At 36.6% G+C, this 12,445-nt stretch overlaps 1 protein-coding gene across 1 annotated transcript in view; it reads left to right on the top strand.

Annotated features, from left to right (window-relative positions):
* PRKCE (protein kinase C epsilon) overlaps nucleotides 1–11,797 on the top strand; it is a 321,247-nt gene extending 309,450 nt beyond the window's left edge. Inside the window, exons 17-18 of the mRNA XM_087962734.1 lie at nucleotides 4,750–8,676; nucleotides 8,794–11,797. Coding sequence (XP_087818860.1) covers nucleotides 4,750–4,896 — 147 coding nt within the window. The 3' untranslated portion in view covers nucleotides 4,897–8,676; nucleotides 8,794–11,797. The remainder of the gene's footprint in view (nucleotides 1–4,749; nucleotides 8,677–8,793) is intronic.
* The last annotated feature ends 648 nt before the right edge of the window (nucleotides 11,798–12,445 follow it).

Here is a 12,445-nt window from a genome sequence, read left to right as displayed (position 1 = left end):
GAAGATCAAACCGAGGAATCTTGGTTTGATGCAAGGAACAGACATAAGCAGAAACGTCAAGCACAAACTGGAAGGAGACGTCGAATCAGGGACTGAGTAAGAGACTGACACGCCCCTTCAGGAAATATAAGGAGGCGTGTTAGCTCTGAAGCCCTGTTCGGATCAACTTGTTGATTTGCATTGCAGTTGGACAATTCATGTTTTGGAATTCATCTCTGATTTATAGTGCTGCTCGTTATCATAATTGGCTGACAGCTTCTGGGAAAACTGCCAATGAGGAATTCAGACAAAGGAAAGTTAACTCTGTTGTTCCTGGTCTTTTCTGTTTGTATATTTTCCTTTGGACATTTGGACTCTCACCTCGTGGCCACAGGTGAGACAAAACAGGCTCTTATATATGTTAGATATATATCATACCTTTCCTCTAGGAGCTCAATGCAGCTTACATGAAGATCTAATTTCTTCAAAGCTGATATGGGTCTAGGAAATATAACATGTAGGTTATACATATTTTACAATAATCAGGGACATGCCCAGCGAGGTGGCAGCATCTAGTCAATCTTGATTATTCTTGAAATATTAAGAAGGACCAATGTGGTTAGTACCCACAGGAGAGACCACTAGAAGATTCCTTGGCTGTAGGTTAGACTGGGAAGTTTTTAAAAAAAAAACCACGCTATCCAAGAATAGCAATCATCTGAATGTTGTTGCAGGGAAGACTTATAAGGATACGTCCATGAAGTTACCAAGAGTTGAGTTCAACTCAAAGAAGAAAAATAGTGAATTGTCATTTTAAAAGAGCAATTCTCTGCCTAAATCAAGCAAATGAACTTGAGAAGCGTAAGCGCTACTATACCACCTACATTGCCTTGAACTCCTTAGAGAAAAAAATGGACATTACCATACTAAATATACTTCTATAAAATACAATATTATAAATGGCAAGGAAATCAAGTTAGCGCCAGAGTTAATTTTGTGCACATTTTATAAAGAAAAAGAATTATTAGCCAATTTGGTTTTGGCTGTCCCATTTTTTTCCCCTTAGTACATGACTTTATGAAGGATGGTTGTGTATGCCAGTACTTAACCTTTCCCATTTATCCACTCCACGCTGTCTCCATGCTCAGTTTCTCACTTCATAGTGTTTGAGTCATCTCCTGCCTTTTGCAAAAGAAAGAACAAAATCTGTTCTGTATATGCTTTCTGTATATTATTATGTATCTTAGCCTTGTAGTTCAGAATAGTGCTATTTTATCTGATCTTGCAAAATTTTATGAATAATGTCAGTGGCAGTGTTTTAAAATAATCATTATGAGCAGCAAATAAATGGGTCAGTTTCAGAAAAAAAATTTTTTTTTTTTTTTTACTTTATGTGACTTCATTTACTAGAAATATTCCAAATCCAATTAAGTGAGACTTTCATGATGGTTACCTGATACAGCTCCTTTTTGAACAGCATTTTTCTTTTTCTTCTCTTTTCTCTTAACTCTTAGCTTTAGATTTCCCCATAAGTTCCTGTCTCACCTTGGATGTATCATTAATCTCATCTTTTTTTCTTGCTTCTTATAAGTCTTCTTTAGTTCTCAAGTCTGGGATAACTTACTCTATTTAACACACAGTAAAATAATGTCTCACAAATGAAGTACAGTTATAGTTTGTTTCAGAAAGAGTGGCCAAAGCCTCAAAATCACCAATATTACTACAGCTTTTTGGTAGGCACAGCCCAAAACAAATCCAGATATCCAATAGATTTAAGGACTATTCAATTGAAACCAAAAGCTAGGTGAGACCCTATGTCTGCTTTCTGAAATCAGAAGCTGCAGACAGAGGCTGGGGGCACTTTTATAAGAAAGAAGTAGAACATTTTCAAGGGAAAGCAAGCAACAAGGTGCAAACTTGAGTAAAGACAGTGTTGAGGTATGGATTGAAGTTATGCTCCTCCCTCAAGGCAGAGGACTTAATATATGTCTTTTTAGTTTATGCAGTTGCACTATAGGTATAAAACAAAAATGCAATAGATGTAAAATATGTGGAACACAATAGGAAAAAGAACTTTGCTGCAGTTGACTGGTTGTTCTGAATCAACTACGAATATGAAACAGGGCAAGAAGTATGAAAAGGCAAGATTGCACTGAGTGCATCACAAATTTATCTTGTAGTTGTGAGCTAGAACAGCATGATCTTATTTAACCTTCTGGCACTACAGTTTTCCTCAAAGTTATGAAAATCTGTTTTTTTAAGAATACTGGAAGAACACAGGGAAACATTGGAAATTTGCAGTGGGGTAAAAAAAATCCTCTGGGTTCTCCAAATTCAGTGCCCAGAGTAGTCTCTCTTAACATGTGATGGTTTTCAACAACAAAAAATTATGGGATATATATTGTAGACATAAATACTGTAATGGTACCTTCCCTATTTTTAATTAATGTCCCCATAGTTGTTAGATAAGAAATTGTATTTTAAAACATTTGAAAAGCATCATTTTGAAGAAGTCTATCATGAAGGTTGTACAAAGATCTCTGAGGTAATGCATGTTTTATACATGCTTTCAAAGTCCATGCAAATTCATTCATTTTTCTACAAATTGTGGGATATACAATGCTAATAGTTGCAAGAAAGTTTATGTGGGAAGAATTTCCTTGGAAACATTACACACTCCAGTTTTAGTAATTACATTTCTGTGCTTAATTCTCTATTGAATTATAATGAAAACACTGTGATTTCTTCTTGCTTGGGAGATTTTAATCAAATGATGTCTTTTTTATTTCAGTAACTGTAGAAAAACCATTTGAGATTATAGCGTACAAAAGGTGAACATTATATACAAGTAGTCGTCAACTTAGAACTATTCATTTAGTAACAATTCGAAGTTGCAATGGCACTGAAAAAAGTGACTTACGGTTGGTTGTTGCACTTAAATTTGGACGCTTGGCAATTTGCATGTATTTATGATGTTGCAGTGTCCCAGGGTCATGTTATCACCCTTTGTGACCACCTGACAAGCAAAGTCAACTGTGGCAAGGTCATAAAATGGAGATAACGCTCACTTAATAACTGTCTTGCATAGCAACAGAGATTTTAGGCTCAGTTGTCATAAGTCATATCTGTAATGATCCAGCCATAACTTATTAGGCCCTTTCAAAAACTCATGCCTACTTCAGAAAACAATCCATGGCTTGCCTTCATAAGCAAAGAGAAGGAGTAAAACATTTATCTGCTAGCTGTCATATTTTCTAGACTCAGTAAATTAATAATTGAGAGGTGGTTTCATAACAAGCTTTTTAAAGGTGTAGCAAAGGGACTGCAATGAGAAGGGGATATTTGGAAAATTGGGTATCCATCTCTTTCCCTTTCACGCCACAACTAGGATTTTACTCTTGACTGGGATGGGTTATATAATAATAGTATAAGCATGTGTGCTTCTATATTACTTCATAATGCTTTACAGCACTCTCTAAATCAGGGGTGTCCAACCTTGGCAACTTTAAGACTTGTGGACTTCAACTCCCAGAATTCCTCAGCCAGCTTTGCTGGCTGAGGAATTCTGGGAGTTGAAGTCCACAAGTCTTAAAGTTGCCAAGGTTGGACACCCCTGCTCTAAATGGTTTACAAATGTCAGCATATTGCCCCCAACAATCTGGGTTCTATTTTACTGAGCTCGGAAGGATGGAAGACTGAGTCAACCTTGAGCCAGTCAGGATCAAACTCCTGGCTGTGGACAGAGTTATCCTGCAATACTACATTCTAACCACTGAGCCATCATGACTCTTGTATGTAGATATTTTGAGTCTCTGTCAAGTTAAGGTAAACATTGTGAAGAGTACATTGGGAGTTTGTGTCATTCTCTGAAAACTTATGTTTTAGAAACCACTGAACTAAAGATGTTTCAAGAGGTAAGTTTCTCCTGTGGAACAACAAATCTGGAACAGGAAGCACTTCATTGAAGGTTCATTTATTAGCATAAAATTTAGAAAAACTGCATTGTAGTAAGCATACTAAAGAGATACAATCACTGACTGTATGCCAATTTTACTGATATGTTCAGAATAGCTTCCATCATGGTCAAAATTAGCACTAGGCATATCAGGACTGTAGGTGGTGGATCTTCCACACACAGTTGTGAAAGTTCTGTCTGTGAAAAACAATCACTGCTAGATCCTAAAGGTGCAAAAAAACTGTGAATTTGTGAGATTTTGCTTATCTCATGTCATATTCACCATCAATAATTGGGATCATATGCTTCACTCCTATATTTGTAATCAACCCATTATGCCATTTCCAGACAAATTCTGTTTGAATCCTTCATTCATTTATCCAGATTGGCGCAGTGTGGTATAATTTAAGTTATAAATACCATCATTTTGCTTCCAACTTCTCAATTAAAAGCTAATTATCCAGGACCATTCTTTGCTTCTGCATCCTCACTTGGCCACCTTCTTTTTTCATCTTCTCCTGTATGAAGTGTGAGAGAGGGGGGGAGGAGAGAGAGAGAGAGAGAGAAAGAGACCTGTGTGTATGAAATGGTACCATCTTCCTTTAGAACGGGGGTGGGAAACCACGGCCCTTTTATAACTTGCATGGCTGGCTCAGGAATTCCAGGAGTTGAAGTTCACAAGTCATAACAGGGCCATGATTCTCAAACCCTGCTTTAGAAGCCTTTATCACTCTTTTCGAATCCCAGTTAAAAAAAAAGTTGATTGTTGGTGCAAGAACACCACTCATTCTTCATCTTTTGCTTTTGTTTCTCAGAAAACCAAAAGGGATGTAAATAACTTTGATCAAGACTTTACACGAGAAGACCCAATATTAACACAAGTGGATGAGACAATTATAAAGCAAATCAACCAAGAAGAATTTAAAGGCTTCTCATATTTTGGAGAAGAGCTGCTGCCATAAGATATTTTTCCCCACCCCTAAATTGGAACCACCAGATCACAGATGCTGCAAGTTGTGTTCTGAAAAATCCTCCAGCTACACCATCAAGAACTGCTTCTCTGATCATGAGCCTAAACCCATTACTTTCTACTGTCTATTTATTGTTATATTTCCTTGATCTGGAGGCACTCATATTAGCTGTTTTACAGAGCAATGCAAAAATTTTGTATTAGAAATTGTAAAGGTAACACATTGCTGTTGTTTTTTGCTGCTGTGTCTCTCGTTCTCTCTATTCAGACTTTCTTTTATTTTCAGGAAGGCTTTGTCTTTTTTTAAAATCATCTAGCACTGTCAAAAGTCATTAGTTCAACCATTTTTAATATTGAAAAATCACTAGGAATTTTAGCTTCATCTTTTAAAGCTTAAAATTATGGTCTAGAGTATGTTCTGAAGGTTAGACAACTTTTTTCCAAGATGCCATAAATAGGTATCTCATCCCATTGTGCTAGATGGATAAGTATATATGTTGTATGATTATGGAGAGAGAGGAATTCTTCATTATGACTTATTTTCAACTCAGATATGAATCTATAAATCAGCCATAAGATTTACTGAGCTTGGAATCAGCTCATTGCATTTTGAGTTGATTGCCAGGGGCCTTATGAAGCATGAGAGATAAACATTAAACCCTTTTGCCATTGATTTCAATAAATTGTCAACAGGAATGGTTGAGCTCACACCCCTTAGCATTCAAATGGGTACGTTTGGAGTGAACTTCAATTCTTCAATAGGCAGCTCTTTCCATGGATTGCAACCTTAGGAAAGTGAAGTTTTGCATCTTAGTGTCAGGCAAAAGAAATATGCCCAAATCTGTCAAATATGATCTTCTCAAAGTTCTGTTGAGCGTCTTAGAATGGTTTGTTTTTTTCAATCTCAGCGGTTTTAAAATGTGTGGACTTAAAACTGGGAAGTCCATACATCTTAATGTTGCTGGGATTCAAAAATTATGTCTTAGAAGATACAGTGATAAACACTGATTTTAAATCTTATCTGGGGAGGCAAAACCTTTGGGAACCATTTGGAGAGGAAAAAGCAGCTGCTACGAGTGTTAGGAACTCTTAGGACTACACATTTTAAAATTTCAGGCTCAAGGTTGCTTTAAAAACACACCAAAATAGATTGGGGGCTGGGGGCCTTTAAGTTTTTGTCTGCTGCCACTATCCTAATTTGGATTGTAGTTTCTACTGTAGACATAAGCAACTGTATTTAGTCTGATAGGGAACAAACCCCCATATTCTTTCCCTTAGATTCACTGAAATAATTCAGATTTCATTTTTCTTCATCTAATTTAAATTCAGTTCCTTTATTAGGCTTGTTTTAAGTATGTCTGTCTCCAACACTAGGTTTTTACACATTTGAACTAATCATGCAAGTAATTTACAAAACCCAATGTAATCATTTCTTTCCAATCCATGTGCTTAGAATGGAGATGCCAGGTTTCCAATATTCAAAATAAACTGAATGAAGCATTTACCCTTGAAAGGCAAGCATTTTAAATATATGAGAGCTGAGATCTGTCTTGGTCAATATGGCTACTAATTGATGCTCCAGGTATAATGCCATGTTTGCCTTCAATAATTGCTGTCATAAGGCATTGTTGTCACACTGCTTGCTCTTTACCTGGTGAGGAAAAAGATGCTAGAAACCCAAATAGTTCTAGTATACATAAATAGTTTAGTAGACTGTGTAGAGGCTGACATCCACAAAAGCAGCTGAAAACAGCTTCCGTTTAGCAGCTTATCATGCATCTGAGATCTCAGTTGAACTCAAACTGGCTTTCATTCAGTTTAACCTCGGAGGGTTAAATGAAAAGGTAATTGAACTCTGTTGATACACTACAATTTTTCAGAACTCAGATTTAAAAAATATATATACACTGCCTTGGTTGATTAAAAATCTCTGCTCTCATTGTGATTAGAAATGACAGGAGGCAGCATGTTGATAATCTCAGAATTCAAAGATGTGTAACAAACCTACATAATCTGCCCTAATCTGTTTCACAATCAGATCAAAGGAAAAGGCAGCTTTCCACATGCAATCAGAAGTTGCCATGATATATGAATTTCTTTCAGGATAAAGATGATCACAGAGAAAATGGAAAAGTTGCAGAGAAAATGCTAGTGATAGATACACCAATGCCAACTCTTTCTCTAAATGCTTCTTGGTGTTGCACTGTCCAAGTCAGAACCAGGGCTTAGTGTTACAAGGGCTGCTCCAAGCTTGTGAGTTGACGTCTGCCCAAAAATAAGAAATTCAATTGGGGATTGTTTCTCTTAATTCTGATGGGAGCCTAAAAGGAGAATGTCATCAGGATGAAACAGCCATCGTATGCTATGCAGGACTTCCACATTATGTTTCTGAGGCTGAACTGTGCCACTTTTAACCCACAATTAAACCTCAAACACGATGGGACTTATTAAGAAAACACTCATCGAAAACATAGTTAGAAACTCTACAATGTTCTTCTTGAAATCTGTTTTCTTTTAGAAATGCAAGTAACTGACAGGAAGGAATCCTACTCTTCTCTTTTCTATGGGTCTCACCCATACTTATATTAGAGCAGCTTTCTAAACATTAACAAGCCATGCTTGTTAATACAGCAGTGAATGGGGCAAAATGATTTTCCACTTCCTCCCACTCAACATTTATATTTTAAAGAGCATTTTGTTGCAAGGCTGGGTCTTGAAAAGCAAATACTCTGAAAGCGTTGTGATTAGAAGAATAAATGCTATGGAAAACATTTTAGGAAAAAGCTATATTTTTTAAAGAATATATGACTTTTTAAAAGTTTTGATTTAGAAATTATAACTAATTTTTTTAAAAAAGAAATCACTAACACAAATGCTACAAAGACAGGTGTTTTAAAGGGCTAAGAATGGACAAATTCTCCAAAAGCCTATGCTAGCTTTAATAAAGCATCATAGGTTTTCTACAGTTCTTACAGCTGCTTTGCCATATTCATGATAATCCTTCCATAGTAAAACTGTTTAAAAGCATGTGCCTAAATCGTTTACATCATTGGTGCATTGACAGGTATGAAAGGGACTTAAGGGGGAGGGAGAGCCTCTTTTTTATGTACTGAACCTGAATGATGACCTGCTTTGCTTATTTAATTTTAACTTCAATAGCAGTGTGTTACTTTTGCAGGCTTTTACCCACAAAAATGGGATGACCCATCTTTCATTGTACATAGTCTTTGTCCTCCCTTTCTCTTTGCTGAATGCTCACCTCCAGTTACCTCTTTCCTCTTCCGGAGCCCTGTGTAAAGGGGCCCCTGGCCAACAGCAGAGGGCTGGAGAAGGAGATCCTGGAATGCGATACTACTGTACTGTGGGTCAGCCCAGTAGTACTACTGTTTGGTTGTGAAAAGCTTTGAAAGAACTGATGTGATAACTGTGGTCAACAGGAAAGCCACAAAGCAAAGCAAAACCATTCACGAAATGAAAAAGGAGGGAGAGATTAAGATCAAGATTCAAAAACTGACATTGTTGAAGGTTGTAAATGGATTTCTTGTGTAATCATGACAAACTGGTAACTCATGTGGAAAATACATTAAGAAAGAAATGTGAAGTTACCGCTTGTAGATATGCTGATAATGTTATTTACTCATATTTCTGGGAATACTGCATTTTTGTATATGTAAGTGTGGACATGCGTGTTTGTACAACATGTATCATACACACACACACACACACACACACACACATATATATACACACACACATATATATATACATGTATGTGTGTGTGTATGTGTATATATATATATATATATATATATATATATATATATATATATATATATATATATATATATATATATATATATATATATATATATATATATGTTTTCTTGAGGTATATATATATATATACTGAATGAGCAATTAAGGGAATCCTTTTTATTTGTTGCACTTGGATTTTTCATATACACACACACACAAACATACACGCACACTTACATACAGGGTGTACCAAAAGTGAAGCCCCATAGACACTTTATTATAAAATTTACATAAAAGTTTGAATTGGTTGTAATTTTCTTCTGAACACTTCCTTAGTCATTTAACACTTGTTATTTGACCATTCCTAATTATGGTATATGCCTTTTTTCTCTGAAAAAAAATATTAATAAAGTGCATTGTCTATGCATAAAGTGTATTGGCTATGGAGCCTGACTTTTGGATATGGGGAGATAGAGCGGCAGTCATCAAGCATTTTCCTAACTTTTCCTTTCTTCTTTTCTTCTTTTCTCTCTTTCTCTCCCTCCCTCTCCCCCCCCCCTCTTTCTCTCTCTCTCTCTCTCTCTCTCTCTGTGCAAGTGAGATTTGTATATAGATGTTTATTGCAAGGCCTGTGGGACTCAATGAATATAGAGGTATCAACTGCTGCATGTTCAGGCATATTATTAAAATTAGCCTATGAAAGAATAATTATGATTATGTCCATGTGCAATACTCTGTTTGTGTATTGGTTCAAGTTATTGTCAAAGATGAATTTCCCTCTCTTTTTTTCGCTATAGGACCGATGTAAACTTATATTAAGCTGTACTGATTCTCCTGTATAGTTCTCTTAAACTGTATATGGAATGGTAGAGAGAGCGGGGAGAGGGGGGGAAAGCAACCACTATTGACCAAAGCACATCTTTCAGACACATGCCCCATCTCATGTGATCTCTATGAGAAGAAAATTGTTGCAGAAAGGTTTCTTCATCAGAGAATGTAGAACCTCCTGCCTATCAAAAGTGTCCTTCCATGCTAGTAGATAGGAACAGCATCTGAACTGGGTATCCATGGACAGCTACAGGAGCCTGCTCTGAAGCCCCTCTTAAAAAATGCTTTGTCAGCAGTTTGAGCAAGGATAATCTGTCATATAAACTGTCATGTGGTAAATTACAAAGAGCTAGACTTGGATAAAATTGGTCCAATTGCTGCAGACTGGTGCCTTCAGATGAGTCCAGAGGATCCCACCAATTCAAGCAGGATTGCCTCCGGGCATACAATCCATAGCATATAGACACTATACCCCAATTTCCAGAAAAGGCACCCATTGTGGACTTCTCCCATGTGGCCTGTGACTTTGCATAATGTCGCAAGAAGCCTCATGGAGCAATTTCCAGGCCTCAAAGTAGCTTGAACAGGTGACGCAAGTCATCTTTATAAAGGGACAGATTAGGTTACATCAGTTTTATGTACGGCTGTTCAGAGCCACATTTGGTGACAAAGACACTTAATTTCCTTATGTTGTGGTTTTTTTTTAAACTCAGGTGTAATTATTATTATTATATATAAATATATATACATATATGTATGTATTCATGAGGATTTCAGAATATTAAATATGCTATACCAAGTCATGTGTTGTCTGGCTTACCAAAGTAATAAAGTATCAAACATTGTTAAATAATTTATTTTATTTTTAATCAAAACTAAGGGGCTGGGGGGAAGGGGGAAGAAACCCCATCTCCTCACCCTCTGGCTTCTAGAGCGAAAGCACAGCAATGTCACAAAGGATGCATCATCTCATTGAATTTTCATTTTAGAGGGAAAGAGTGTAAAAATGCCCTTTAGTTTTTGGAGTGTCATACCTGTTCTGTATATTTTTCTTATGAAGTTAACTTCTTATGAAGTTCATCCAGTGCAAAAATGAACAAAGCTAAGCAGTGTTTTTCATAGGTGAATAAAAACTTTGGAAATTGCAAAAGGCTTCCCAAAACTGTTTGTAGGTTGGCTAAACTGCAGAATCATTGTCCAGTGCAGTCTTGTTTGCATGGCATGCAAGGTCTTTATACAAAATGGAGATTAGTGGTTCTTTATAAGAGACTAAAACATGCATTCCACAAAGCTTCTGTAAGCAAAATTGTGGAGTATATGACTTTCCTTTCCTGGCATGCACGATTTCTGACAAACATTCCTGCAGTTCCTGCATTTCTCTCTCTAGGATGCTGAATAGGAAAAAAAATTAATGTTTTGGCATGCAAAGATATTTCAGCTGTAATCCTGAAGTCCACCTTGATCCTGCAATAGAAACCCATGCAATTAAACTTTGATGGATTTTGCCCATGGCAGGTATGTGGCCAACAGATGTATCTCAGGCTGTATCATGATACCTGAACCTGAATGTATATTGAATTATCTAGGTTAATGTCTGGATTATTATTTTTTTAATGGAAATGGGTGAATCTATCAGCATGCAAGGCCACTAAAGAGGAGGCATGGCACTAGCTGCACTAAAAGCCAACAGAGCTGAAGCAGTTTGCTTGTGTGCAAAACCCCTTGCTGCCATCAGCATATAGGTGAATTCTGTTCCTGAACCATTCCGTTCAGCAGTTTCCTCATTTTTCTCAAACTTTCAAAAAATTAGCAAGTGAGTAAAAGTTTTTCCTTTTTTAAAGCTTTGCCCTTGAATTTTTGGAACGATAAGAAGGATGCATAAAAAGTGTGCGAAATGCCAAATGGAAAAATGGAAAGAAATCACAGCAGACCACTTTTTCTTGCTTTGTTTTTTGGAAGTCACTGTCCATGGGGACAATATTACCTCTCCCTCTACAATAAAACTACTTCTGTCTCTCTAGAAAGGCTTTTTAAAATTTGAAATTTAGTGGAGAATAGTTCTGGGGAAAAATATGAAATTTACTGAGTGTTACAGGACCAGGTAGTATTTTTGCTTTGTTTTCATTTTTTTTCTTCGATTGTGAGATTTTCTTTGTACAGACTTTTTCCTACAGTTGTAATTTAAATCTCTTGCCATTCATTAGGGTTATTTCACTGTAGCCATTATTACTGTGCCAAATGTACTGTATTCTCAAGTATGTGAATGTGTACTGTTTCAGAAGCTAATAAATACTATGATGTTAAAAATGTTTTGCAGTTTTCATAAGTGGTTTCAATTGAGAATGAAGATTTTCTCAAGCAGATATAATAGGGACTATTCATGAAGAACATAACTCTTTAAGAGACCCATTACAACTCCCTGACACAGAATTCCTACTCCTATAAAAGGTAAAAAGAACTTCAACTAAAGCTTAACTCCTGGTCGTCACATGGACAGATTCCATTCCATTGATTTGGCAACAGTAGAAAAGTGGTATGTCATTGCCTCCTTCCTCGATATTTTTAAACCACACTTGGAATATTTCATCTGGTTTTGGCCACCATGATGTAAAAAAGATGTTGAGACTCTAGAAAGTGTGCAGAGAAGAGCAACAAAGATTATTAAGGAACTGAAGGCTAAAACATATAAGGACCAGTTGCTGGAATTGGGCATGTCTAATTTAATGAAAAGAAGGGATGACATGATAGCAGTGTTCCTATATCTCAGGGGTTGCCACAAAGAAAAGAGAGTCAAAGAGAGTTTTCCAAAGCACCAGAGGGCAGGACAAGAAGCAATGGATGGAAACTAATCAAGGAGAGAAGCAACCTAGAACTAAGGAGGAATTCCCTGACAGTTAGGGTTAACCAGTGGAACAGCTTGCCTCCAGAAGTTGTGAATTCTCCAACACTGGAAGGTT

The sequence above is a fragment of the Notechis scutatus genome, chromosome 1 (genome assembly GCF_049901735.1).
Source record: "Notechis scutatus isolate UNSWTSFEM ecotype Mainland chromosome 1, rNotScu1.2, whole genome shotgun sequence".
In the NCBI taxonomy this organism is placed as follows: domain Eukaryota; kingdom Metazoa; phylum Chordata; class Lepidosauria; order Squamata; family Elapidae; genus Notechis; species Notechis scutatus.
This window is presented reverse-complemented; position numbering and strand designations above follow the sequence as displayed.